We start from the raw sequence: 13,493 nt of genomic DNA on the forward strand, positions 1-13,493 counted from the left end.
TGTTTGGGCAGGAAAATGATGGCATGAGAAGGAATACGAGACTATTCATGATTCATAGACAACACTTGTCTTTTACATTTTATATGAATTCAAATCAGTTTACATCACAGAACAAAATTGTCTTCAAGTAGTTGACTGTATATGGCACAAGGTAGTGTGAAAAAGGCATACACAAGAAGGATGTTACCATGCTGCTATATTTTGTACAATGTGCAGTGTCCTCTCAAGGGAATGACGCTAGAGCTACTATAAAGTAAAAAGTCCATCATACCAACAGTAGACAACCGGAAACAACTGAAAAACGAGACCGTTGTTTGACGAATGACCCATCGTAACAACAAATTAGGGCCATATAACAGTATTGGAGAGTTAACAGAACCTGTAGACCAAAGTTCTGCCATAAATCAAATAAAGTTCATTTGTGAAAAGCAATGTCTCACAAATAAAATTAACACAATTGGAAGGTGACCACCTTCCAATTGTTATGTTCTGTAGCCATGAATCCAGTCACCGGCTCTATGGCATGTGCAGTTTAAGGGGTAATCCAAGTCATGTGAAAAGCTACTGGGCATTAATCTAGTGTCAACCGTTGCATGATAATAGGGATATATTTACATAGTAATCTGGAATGTGAATGCCCTTTATGTTTCAAGTTTTGACTGAATTGAGAATGAATGAATTAATTGAGGCTGAAAACAATATTTGTTGATTACTACATCACAGGGTATAAATTAGTCTTTGATTTATTTGTTTTAAAACCAATAGCAATTTGCTCTACAGCTATTCTATTGATAAATGCAAGACTTAATGGTGAGCATATTATGCTTACTCAGAATTACATTCAGAATATGAATACATATAATAGTAATAAATAACAAACCTTATGCAAGGCAAGTAAAAATAATTGCAACCCATATATGCATACATACAATTATCGTACATGAGGAACAGTTATATTTATAAAAAGGCATTTTGCTACTCTTATTGTGGACGGGGAGTTTCACCGCCTGGTTCTCCATCATGTTGGATTTCTCCATTCAGAAGGGGAGTCGTTTCATCTACATGCGTAATCCCATTGTCCTGAATGGCTCTTGAATTCCAAAAACAAAGATACGTTAGTCACTACAGGTATTCTGTTCATGTTTAACATGCAGCTTATTCAAGGGAGGATGGTATCAGACAATCAAAGACTGAACAGTGAACACTATCCATCAAACGTGTGGGATAGGAAAATAATTACAATAATTATTTGTAAAAGCATCTCATTTGCTATATTGTGCTTTCGAGAAAAAAGACATAACGTAAAGCATTAAAACATGAGAATGTTTAAGGTACAATCTGTACATTTTATGTCAGTTTTCTCCCAATGGAGAGAGGTAATTACAACAATGTCCTAACTACAAAAAAGCTGGTGGTGCACCAGGAACTATATATTTTTTGTCCATGCCTTCCTTATCCCTAAACTCTTTTGCAATTTTCTACTATTTTGAAAAACATTTCTTTAATGGAATATAGCTCCTGAAGCCCGTATCATAGTCGGGTCCGCGGTGGAAGGCTTTACACCGCGGTGTAGTCTTTTTGAGTCATGAAACTACACCGTTACATCATTCCTCACGGTGGAGAGCTTTCCACCGTGAGTCCCAACACATCTCTCTGTTTTTACTATCAGACAGACAGGCTCTACACCCCGTTCACAGATTGGTCGACCTGAACCGGTCTAGACGGGGTAAAGGACTTCACCGTGGGCCCGTGAATATGATGGCCTGCACTGCACTTCTGACTTGAGGTGGAAAGCTTTCAACCTCAAATTTGCGGTGGATAGCTCTCCACCGTACACTCTGATACGGGCTTAAGTGTCCAATCCACTGCACCATCTGCTTCAAATAACCATGTGGGTGTCCTACACATAAGGGTCGAAATGTCTCTAAGGTAGAGTAGGGAGACCACCTCCAAATTTGTTCAAATAACATTTTATTCTTTCAAATGAGTCCCAGATTGTAGCTTTAATTGTTAATTTGCAGAAAAGTATTACCTTAGTTGCCGGGGTCTTAGACAGAAATAGTACATGCCACAAAGATGGGCCTGTTGAGTGGACAAGATAATGAATGAGTCGTGCATTTCTCCAACTTTCACCTCTGGCGAACACAGTATTTCACACTTTATCCCACTGATGAGAAATCTGCTCATTTCTATGTTTCTTAAAGTGGCAATTCTGGCGAATCAGTTACAATGGGAAGATTACACAGGGCTGAAGAAGAGTCTCATCTGTCATCACATGCTCTTGATTGCAGATGAGTTACTGTGTAGCCTACCTTTGGGTGTGATGTTTCAGAGAGTATATGAAGTGGTTGAAAATGTACTGTGCTAAAATGGGTTTCCCAATCCCAGAGTAAAACATTCACAATGAAATTACATTTAGTGTTACTGTCACAGGGCAGCCAGTGCCATATACATAGACACGTTAAAAGGGACATTGCGCGCGCACACACACACACACAACCCAGCTGCACCCATAACTATTTTACATTTAACCGGGCTTATGGTTTTGACCTGTATTCATTCAATTTAGAAAATAACACAGACATCAGGGGTTCAAACATTATGCTAATTAAACACTGTTTACTGGAACCGAGCGGAAATGTTTGTTTGTCACCTGTCTCTCCTCTGCAGTACTGGCACCCTCTGAATAAGACCTGGAACTCCAAAACAGAGCAGGGCCAGCCCATTTGCTTAAGGAGGGGGGTTTGCCAAGTACTGTAGAGGAGATGTGTTTAACAGTGTTTGTATAGTTAAAGTCTTTTGATAATATTGGCGCTTAAAATGTGATTCATTTGTGTTGTACAACATTTATTTAAGGTTAGATTGTTCCTATATGGGAATTTATGTCAAAGCTAATTGGAGTCTGTACTTATTTAAGGGAGGCCAGAGGCTGCATGCAAGGGACAGACAGACAGACAGACAGACAGACAGACAGACAGACAGACAGACAGACAGACAGACAGACAGACAGACAGACAGACAGACATTTATTGGCCAGACAAATTTAACAGCCTTGAGACAGAGCTGCCAGGGCCCTTATTTAAGGGAAAGCCTTTTTGTGCAATGTACTGTAGGGGTTGTAGTCTTTAGTTTTGCTTAGTTGATCTTTCCATTTGGGTTAGTTACTGTCTGCTGCATGGGACTTTCCTGGAGGTTCTTTAAAAAAATAAAACACCAAAATCTGCTGTTCTGAACTTGTTAGTTTTTTGGAGCCTTGGACGTTTGGTCAACTTTAACAGCTACTACTAGAACAATGCCATTGATACTTACAGCGAAACAGCACAAGCCTCCTTGCACAGTAGCTGCCCATTCAAAGCTGAGCTGTTGTGTGATGAGACCACCCACTATTGGACCGTAGAACATCCTAACAAATACATATGTATTTCCAGGTTACAATCAATATCACATGGTACAGTACAAAAACAAAGTAATTTCAGTTCAGCCAGACACTTCAGCTCAGAATTAACGATTTATTGCAATACTATTTCATTCAGTTTGGCAGTGTGACTCTGCTCCTGTGATACTACAGATTATCTGCACAAGCATGACACAGAATCTGAGATCACAAACCCCCAGAGGCAGAGCATAAGATACAGTTCAACATATAACCCTTCAAGGCCAAACGTTAATATACTGATTTAAAATAGAATCCACAGAAAGAAACATTTACATTTTGAGCCCCTCAAATGCTTAAGTTAAGATAACATCATACAATCTACAGAATCATACATTTACTGGAGGAGGCTGGGGAGGTGGAGGGAGTTTGATCACAGACAGCTGCAGTTCACCAATGCTGAACATGAAGAATTACTATTATTATGCTTAAAAAGAGCCTAAATGAACCATTAGATTGAAACCATTGTTTTAGCGAATGGGAATGAAGGGGTTTGAGTGAGGTTGAACGTGGAAAGACCGTCTGATTGTAGTGGGTCTATGTATGTATGAGAATGGGGGGACAAGTGTGAGGCTACACATCCTGCCTTCAGTGTCTGCATGAAACTATCGCTGCACTGGATCAGTTCAAGGAAAGCATATATCCTGGCTAGTTGTGAGTCAATAGGCGTTAAAAAGGACTTACCCCAGGGACCACACAGCGCCGAACAATCCCGACACCATTCCAAGAGTGCCTAGTCCCTCATCGAATCCTTCTTCACTACCATTTCAGAGGGAAACGTGTGCATATTGATTCTTTTCACAAAGATGTTTCAAAGGCATTTATGATTGGTTAGAGTACAATAGATAGAGACAGGAAAATTAGGGAACTTGCAAGTATGCAGAAAATACACAATACATTCATTTACTCACTATGCACAGGTGAGGATCTCCGGAAACGTGGGAATTGCACTCATGCCGAGCGAAAACCCAATGACGCCAAGCATGCAGATCGTCAACCACAACTGACTAGAGATATGGAAACACAACAAATAGTCAAAAAGATCAAATTAATTAACCTGGATATATAAATTCTGTGAATTTTAATTCCTCAACACATGTTCACCTTGGGATGTTGAGAACAGGCATGGGACCAAGGAGGCAGAAGCCAACCGCAGTGGCGACGCCTCCAAGAACAATAAACCAACTCCTTGTGGCCTGATGAAAAACCACACAAATACACACAGCTACAAGTTGTTACAAAAAGATTGACATGTAAAGACACTCAAGGTTTAGCCATACAGTAAAAGTGTTATTTTAACTCCTGAGAGAACAGAAGTGGAACCTTTATGGGTCCATTTGGTTCCATTTGTACTCTCTGTAACATTTGAGTATTTTAGTGTGCATATGTCATCATAAATATTTCATACTTACAGGAAATTTGTCAGTGATATATCCAAGAATCGGTGATCCCAGACAATAAGGTAGCGACAAACCAAGTAAGATGAGTCCCACATAGCCGGGTGATAGATTAAACTGAAACCAAATAGAACAAATTAAAACACTATAGAGGGTATCCTAATCTGGGTTCCCAGAGGTTTTTCTCTTTTTCGCCACAAGGCTATCCTAATCGGTGTCTACAATTATTGAGTTCAAGAATTCTAAGAAGCTGGAGATATTTCTAATTAGTGCTAAATATATCGTTGATATTTTATAATACATGTTCAATAGTTTAGCTAGGCTTCAATCATAGCTTGGTAAATTATGGGAAAAGTGTCCATACTGTATATTGATTCCATACACCCAACTGGATATTGGCCAAAGGGTAGTGATTGAGCAAAGGCAAATGGGGTCAGACCTTCACTACTGAAAACCTATTTTCAGGGGCGGCAGTGGCTCAGGGATAGTGTGGCCGCAGTTGATCATGGGAGTTTATGTCAAAGTGTCCTTGAGCAAGACTCTGTCTGAACCCCTAATTGCTCCCGATGAGCAGGTTGGTGCCTTGCAAGGTTTTCTCTGCCATTGGTGTATGAATGTGTGTGTGAATGGGTGCAATCCCTGTATATAAATGCACCATTTACCATTATTTGATTCATAAAACAGTGTAGCTACCTGCTACCCTCATAATATTCAAAAATTAAGTTAAACTATTAACGCAGAAACTTGTAGCAACGCTATTGCCCAACACTGGTGTTGGGCAGGAAGGGCGGTTGAATACCAGATTCACTAGATTCATTCTTCCCCCAGGGAAGACCAACAGACACAGTCAGTCCTTTGTGCTGGTAGTCCTCTGGCTATTCACTCCTAGTATCTCCTTTTTCAGTATCTGTCCTGTGTTTCTTTATTGCTGTACTGCCATTGACAACCGGATTTCTCCCACGGGGTAAATAAAGGTCAAACTCAGTAGTACTTTTGGGCTAATGGTGGGACTAGAGGAAAGGCCATGGGGTCAGTAGGAGTCATCAATTCCACGGAAATCCAGTCAGTAGGTTGCGAGGAATGTGGTTTGGGACCAAAATAGTGAACGGACGAACCAATCAATCAATCAATCAATCAATCAATCAATCAATCAACATCCTTACTAGGACTAAAATCGTTTTCCATGAAGATGTCATGGAAAACAATGGAGTTTGGTATTTCCTTTGAGTTGTTACCTTTTCAATGGCAAATATGGACAAGGTGGCATCCAGGAAGCCGAGGCCTGCGCTAAGAGTGAATATCACAAAGCAGATCAGCACTATTTTCAGACGTGTAAGCAGTCGGATGAAAGAATCTTTTGATGGCTGGGCATCTGCATAAAGAAAGAACGCACATTACAGTCTATCAGTGTAATTATGCACCCACAATACATTCAATGTTTCATTGTCATATAGTACAGAACTAGTGAAATATTTGGAATGAACATTTTGAGTTTTCTGCTGAAATCTCCAATTTCCTACCAAAGGATGGTAAGATGTAGATGTTGAAAGGAACCATAATTAACAGAAAACATCCAAGGGCTATAAAAGGGACTTCATATCCAAATGACTCGTAAAGCCATCCTCCGATTGGTGGCCCCAGAATAAGTCCCAGTCCTGTGAAAATCTCCAAACTACCCTAAAGGAGAAAACACAATAATATATATTGTTTTGCTTTGCTAAATGAATTATATATTATATGCCTCTATACAGGCCTATGGGCAATGTGTGTATTTCCATTAAATCCAAGCATTTCTGTCAGCACTATAAACAAACTGTGTCAGTACACATGTCTACAGCAATTTAATACTTTCCAAAGTTGTAGGGATTACCGTTGTTGCAAAACAACTCCAACCATAATGCTTTTTTGTTTGCACATAATTCTAATGCCTAAACAACATTCCAGTGAGACAAGGGGTCACTCACCAGAACAGTCGCTATATTGTTTGGGAATACTTTTGCTGATACGGCAAAAGAGGAAGTCATCGCACCAGCAAAGCCCAAAGCATCGACGGACCTTATTAAAAAGCAGAGGATAATAAAATCTCGCCCTGAAGAAATTCTATCAAGCAATCTGTAAAAAGGAGAGAAAAATAGAGAAGTGATTCATCATTTTGAATGGATGGTCTTGTGGCTTATAATTACTACTTAATAATGTATGATAATGTAATGATAAACCATAAAGGTTTAGAGATTTATATACTACATATATTGAAATCAAGAAGGTGGGAGAAAATAGTTTAAACCTAAAATATATTTCATGGTCATGAGTGAAGAAAACAAGGCTGTAGCCTCATGCTCCGCAGTGCCACCCAGGGGTGGGACAAAAAAACATTAAATGTTTCCAGCCATCATACACAGACAGGCAGACAGGCAGACAGGCAGACAGACAGACAGAACGAATAAATAATCTCTAAATCTTGCGGGCCAAGGGGAAAAGTCTCATATAGAACAAAGGACACTGACCTTGACTTACCCGAAAAGAATGGTGCAGACAGAAGAGACAAATAATCCTGCAACTAGCATGAACTTTGCCCCGATCTGGACAATCTGAGGCAGAGACAAAGAAGGTGTCACTGATGGCTTTTGTAAGTTATCCATGTCATAACCAGTCCAGCTAGCCACACCATAAAAAAGGTTTTCAACTATATGACCAGTACCTTGGGAAGTGTGATATCAAAACCAAATATTATAAACTGAGCTATCCCATTAAATAGTGACACACACTTACATATTTTCCCATTATCAGTGATCCGAATAAGTTGCACACAGCATAGCAACCGAATATGAGGCCGATGACCGTCTGGCTGGCTCCTTTCTTCTCTGCCTGTTTGAATAATAATAATAATGAACGTTATGGTCATTTTAGGAATTACATTTAATCCATGATATAACTGAAAACATGTTAGTTTTAGTATCAAGACATCAACTTGCATGAAACTCAAGAGCTGTTCACAAAGCTCATGTTTTTGGATCTGATATTAAGCTTTTTGTAATTATACCTAAACAGTCAATGGACAACACAATAGCAGTTGTATGTTTATACTGTTTTGTCACAAGGCTTGTGCTCTATAGAATAAGAAACCAGGCTTAGGAGCTTTAACCAGCAATACATTTTACAATGCACCAAATCTTTGGCTGGTTCATAAATTGACCAATAACATATGAATTTGCTTATAATCTCTGCCAGGCCAAAAGCCTAGGAGGCGGAGATTAAGTCATGTGTTTAAGCATTGTTAATAATAACTCTTTATCATGCTGTTTAAGTCACATGTCAACAAGAAGGGGCTGTAGCTCAGTCCCTAGAACTTGGTTTGGGAATCGGAGGGTGGTTGGTTCAAGTCCCACAATGACCACTCTGGTAGCTGGAGAGTCACCTCCACCTGCCGAGGTGCCCTTGATCAATGCACTTCACTAAGTAGTAATGCACCACTAACTATCTGTAGCTGGGTACATCCCCTGGGCCCTGGAGATTGAAGATCTCTTCTAGAACAGTGGTTCCCAACCTTTTATGGATCAGGGCCACTACATTTTCAGAGCATGTTTATTTTGAACACAATCGATTGACCAAACAATTGGAGTAACGGAACTAACCTAGTATACTTATGTTCCAATCGGTATCATGTTGAATTAAAAAAAGGTTTTAAAGACACATTTTAAAAAAAGTTTACGTTTTTACATTACGTTTTTAATATTCATATTATATTATCATTAGTGTCTATATTAAATCTTAGTGTTTGTCAATTACTTGGATGCCGACTTGGAATACCCTCATGGCACACCAGTGGGCCCCAGCCCACAGGTTGGGAATCGCTGTTCCAAAATATTATTAAGACATGTCACAAACTCAAAACAACCAGAAACCCAGACGTTTCAGCTGACCATACCAGCAGCTTTGTGTCTGGTCTTTAGTAAGGCCAGTCATTCATAAACCTCCAGGGGGGCTCGCTGATGTCAAACACATGATCGCATCCTTGGACAGTGTAGGAACCTACACTGTCCAACAGTGTCGCCATGTCTGCTTATTATAAGCTACGTTGGGCTTGTTTTTCTGTAAATGTGCATGTAAATATTGGTAGTTGCGGGTTGCGTTTTTTGGGCTTGTTTCCAAAGTGCAGTTGCTTATTTTGGCCTTGCTTTCTAATGTTGTTTAAATCAGTGGTGTCGTGTAATGAAATTATGGAATCATGAGTTCTGCCAAGGCGATGTTCATTACTGTAGGCTTTATTTTATGAACTGTTTTACACTCCGGCTCTCAGGAATGTCATTCATTGAATACTTCCATAACCACACCAAGGTAAATAAAAAGAAGGTACAGTCATCCATGTCATTTTTGTCTGCTGGGAGCCAAACCGCAGCTGTGGAATACAAAGAATCACTAGACTGTCCATTATTGACCGCCTGACAACCTAATCTTACGATACTGCCGAGCCAGAAACAATACATACCACTGTTCAGATGCCTCAATAAAATTATACAGTGGTCTTCTTTTATATTACTGAACCGATTAACTGACAAAGGTCCCAAATTGTACAGTAATAGTGTTTGCTCACAAGCTGGTCCATCCGGCTGTCATGAGACTCCAATGTATTTCACCGGACTTCTGGTTCCAGTTTTGGCTCCCATGTCCATGTGCGCCAATGGCGCATGCCTGGCTTGTAGGCCGACTGTACCTTCTTCTATCATAGCCTTGACCCGAGTACGGACGGTACCAACTACAGAGGTGTGCAGGCTAAACCATTGATTGATTGATTGAAGACTTTATTAGAAGTTTGCATAGGAAAAGGTACAGTTTCATGACGGTACAGTTCACTGGTACAAGGTCTACTAAAAGGAGATCCATGAAAAGACTAAGCTTATTTCCACAGGAAACCATTAAAGTATCTCAAATAACATTGAATGGCAGATGAATAGAACACAGTACTATGCAGTAGATATGTAAAGAAAAATAAAATGAGAGAACAAAAAAAGGAAAACAGTAAGTCTAAACAAACAGTAAGTATATACAAAGAAGGGGCAGGGGAGGGTAGGGCTGGGCTAGGTTAGTTTTTTTTACCAGTTGCGAACGGCTGCTGCCTGTAAGTGGTTTTTCAGGGCAATTTTAAAGGATGCTAGTGAGACACACTCCTTTATGGCCTTCGGTAAGGCTTTCCACATTTTGGTGGTATAGCAGAAAAAATAGTTTGACCCTTTGTTGGTTTTGACTCTGGGTTGAAAGTGATCTGTGGCGCTGCCTCTGGTGTTGTAATTATGGACATCCTTAATGTTTATAAAGTATTTTGACAGGTACTTGGGTATCATAGTGGTGTAGTGTATCTTGTACACCAGGCCCATTGCAAATTGCTGTACTCTGTCATCTACTCTGAGCCACCCCACTCTTAACTGGTGAGTAGCGGTGAGGTGAGTCTGATAGGGAAGGTTAAGCAGGACCCTAATTAGTTTATTTTGGTCTGTTTGGAGTTTAGTTTTTAGGGCTTGTGGGGCGTCACGATACCATACGTGGACTCCGTAGTCAAAGAGGGGCTGGATTATTGCACCAGCTATGGTCTTCAGTGTGTTGAAATTGACCATTGGGGCGATCCTCTGTAGGAAACGAGTTCGTTGGTTGATTTTATTTATTACTTTAGAAGTCATCTTTTTGCTGGAAAGATTAGCTTCAAGGATACATCCTTGAAGCTAAGAGAAGTAAGAGATTTCGTTTTTTCGTGTTATGACCTTGTCACCCACTTTGATTGTGAAGTTATCGACTTTTTTGAGGTTATGATTTGATCCAAAGAGGATAGACTCAGTTTTTCTCAGGTGAATTGATAATTTGTTGTCGTTAAGCCATGTGCAGATCTTACTTAGTTCAGAGTTAAGTGTCTTTTCAACCTGCAAGTGGTCCTTGCCCGAGACTAGGAGAGCCGAGTCATCCGCGAACAGGAACAGGTTGCAGTCACAAGCAGATGCCATGTCGTTCACGTATATTAGGAACAACAGAGGTCCCAGTATGCTGCCTTGAGGAACACCACAGCTTACTGGGAGGGGGGGGGACAGGGTACCGTTAATCTCCACCACCTGTTCCCTCCCCACCAGGTAAGACTGCATCCAACTCACTGCTGCGCTGTCATTACACTGTGTATCTAACTAATAACTATCTATGCAGATTACACCACAAGTGATTCTCAAACATTTTCAAATCAAGGACCCCAAAATGAATATTATCAGTATTTGTACGGAATAGTTTTTGTTAAAAAAATGTTTCAAATTATATTCAAAATGTTTAACTTTTTTCGATTATTTTAGAAAAAGGCAGATCTACAAGTCCACAACGCGTCGCGATCAGCTATTTTCAAAGGTGACAGGACGAGTGGTCACCTCGGCTATTTCTTTCACAAAATGTGCTCATATGGCATATACAGTAGTTGTGTCACTTGGGCTTGTTATTGCTTATATCTGTGGCAAAATCTGGCAATACTGCTGTCCAACTTCCCACGACTAAACTCAAGTCAGATCTTTTCCCCAAACAGAATTTGTGAAATCGAATGTATTAATAGGCTATGGCTGACAGACAGCAACATATCTAAATTTATCAGTGGTGTAAAATAACTAAGTAGGCTACATTTACTTAGTTAAGTACTGTACTTGAGTACTGTACAATTGTGAGGTATTTATACTTTACTAGAGTATTACCAATTTCCAATACTTTTACTTCTATTCCACTACATCTCGGATCCAAATATTGTACACCACTAAATCTTTTTGAAAACTTTAGTTATTTGCTTTGCAGATATAAATTATATATATATATATATATATAGACCTATATATATATATATATTGTAGCCTACTTTTGGTTCTTTAAATATATTTTGATGCCAGTACTTAAGTAGGCTACTTTTACGCAAGTAGGTCTACATTTTGAATTCTGGACTTTTACATGTAACTAAAACTAACAATATTGCAGTATTGATACTTTTAATTAAGTAAAATGTAGTACTTTTTCAACCACTGGATCTCATGCCAACAATGAATAAAAAGCACATAAGGAGAAAGAAGCACGTTTCCTATAATCACTTACCTCGGTAGGGAAGAACGGACCTAAAATGGAATAGCAAATCATTGAACTAAAGTTGACAGATGCCATCGATATCAACGTCAGGATCTCTTGCCTTGACATCCTTGAGGGTGTATGACTTGCAGGTTCATCTGCAGAGCCATTGTCTACCATTTGTGAATGGACACATAAAAAAATTAAAAAAAAGTTTTTAACCACCACAAACTGAAATTATAACAAAAATTAACGCAGCCTAATTCAATCTAGGTTTATGGTCAGTGACCTAGATTAAATGTCTCACAAAGGTAACAATAGTATTGCTAATGGCTAATAAACATCTGTTGAGCAGTAAGTATAGCCTAAACGTCAACAGGTTTGATTTGACAGAGAAGAGAATTGAATTGAATCACTCGCAGAATGTACTCAGTGCTATAATTGAATAAATGTTAAGATACTTATCAGAGTAGATTTCATGCGCTGTCGCACCAACCTGGTTGCTGGAGATCAACGTGCGTGTCCATTTGTACGGTTCAACGCAAATTATTTTTCCTTCCAAATTGGCATCCCTGGAGCGATGTGTTTTCCCCCAAAACTCAAAATAAAAAGAACCAAACTGATCCCTGAGAGCTCATCTTTGTGATATGATAAAAGGAAACCGTCTCAGTCATAACTGCTCTACTACAGCCTCGCATTCCGCAGGTCCTCGATCCGCGCACACCGCCTTCAGTTCTGTGTAAACTTATGTGTCAGGCTGTCAGCCTTGACTGACCTCGGACTAGGCTGGTCTGTGGTCTCTACTATAGTGCTAAGTGTGTGTGTACTGGAGTCTGGAGTAAAGCATGACATCGCGAAAACCCGGTTGCGCCATGCCGCCATCTAGCCTTTCTTATGCAAGCGGCAAGCCCATAGATAGACCGTGTGCAAGCCATCGTGTTGGGATTTTGATGCGCGTCTATTCGTGCTGTTACGATAACATAACAAACAGGTGGTTGCTGGTTGCTGCGGCCAAAACAGACGAGAGTTGCAATTCACAATTCAGCAATATGTAACGTCTCGTGTACATTACGACCAAGTGAAAACAACATTGTAAGTAAAGGCAAATAAGTGTGAGCCTAGCAGGCAGGTATTCATATAACATTTGCTCTCGGTCATTCGGTCTCTCCCTTGTCCCAGGCCCAGCTGAGCGCTCTCATCTCTCACCCTCTACCTCCACCTACCGCTCGACAGTGGAACATGTTTAGTTTTTGAATATTTTTAACACCCTGGCACGAAATCTTTTCAGATGGTGGTCCGCGGCCAAATACATATTCATTTGGGGGTCCTTCACATGACCCTTCACATGACATGACCCCTTCCCATTTTCCTAAATGCTTAGGTAAATGGAAGAATGTGACATGGGCACTGGGCAGGGTCCAGGGATGATGTGTGGCATTTTGTCAAACCAAAAAGCATATCATCAATATCTTTGATGTTGCACAATTACTGTGCATAAATTATACACAAAACACCTCGGGTGCCTCCCTTGACATAACAGAGCAATAAAGTATCAGTAAGACAAACTACTTTGAAATGAAATGTTTTATTACGTT

General features: G+C 39.9%; 1 protein-coding gene across 1 annotated transcript; it reads right to left on the reverse strand.

The window, feature by feature from the left end:
• Positions 1 to 96: 96 nt before the first annotated feature.
• On the reverse strand, positions 97 to 12,654 carry slc18b1 (solute carrier family 18 member B1). The gene is made up of 14 exons (XM_080751366.1): positions 12,395 to 12,654; positions 11,929 to 12,071; positions 7,600 to 7,695; positions 7,345 to 7,418; positions 6,795 to 6,942; positions 6,351 to 6,507; positions 6,066 to 6,202; positions 4,846 to 4,947; positions 4,538 to 4,629; positions 4,345 to 4,440; positions 4,118 to 4,192; positions 3,310 to 3,403; positions 2,033 to 2,082; positions 97 to 1,090 (listed from the first exon to the last, which is right to left on the reverse strand). Exons 1-14 carry the CDS (start codon positions 12,423 to 12,425, stop codon positions 982 to 984), a joined length of 1,404 nt encoding a protein of 467 aa, XP_080607492.1. The 5' UTR covers positions 12,426 to 12,654; the 3' UTR covers positions 97 to 981.
• Between the last annotated feature and the right edge of the window lie 839 nt (positions 12,655 to 13,493).

This window comes from Nannobrachium achirus (genome assembly GCF_963921795.1).
Source record: "Nannobrachium achirus genome assembly, chromosome: 20".
In the NCBI taxonomy this organism is placed as follows: domain Eukaryota; kingdom Metazoa; phylum Chordata; class Actinopteri; order Myctophiformes; family Myctophidae; genus Nannobrachium; species Nannobrachium achirus.

Bases quoted from the DNA above. Each gene is read 5' to 3' on its own strand.
- slc18b1 (XM_080751366.1), bottom strand. From the start codon at position 12,425: ATGGACACGCACGTTGATCTCCAGCAACCAG. The intron at 4,630-4,845 runs GTAAGTATGAAA...GTTTTTCATCAG, and splicing joins ATATCACTGACAAATTTCCT to GCCACAAGGAGTTGGTTTAT. The intron at 3,404-4,117 runs GTAAGTCCTTTT...TGTATTTGTTAG, and splicing joins GGCGCTGTGTGGTCCCTGGG to GATGTTCTACGGTCCAATAG.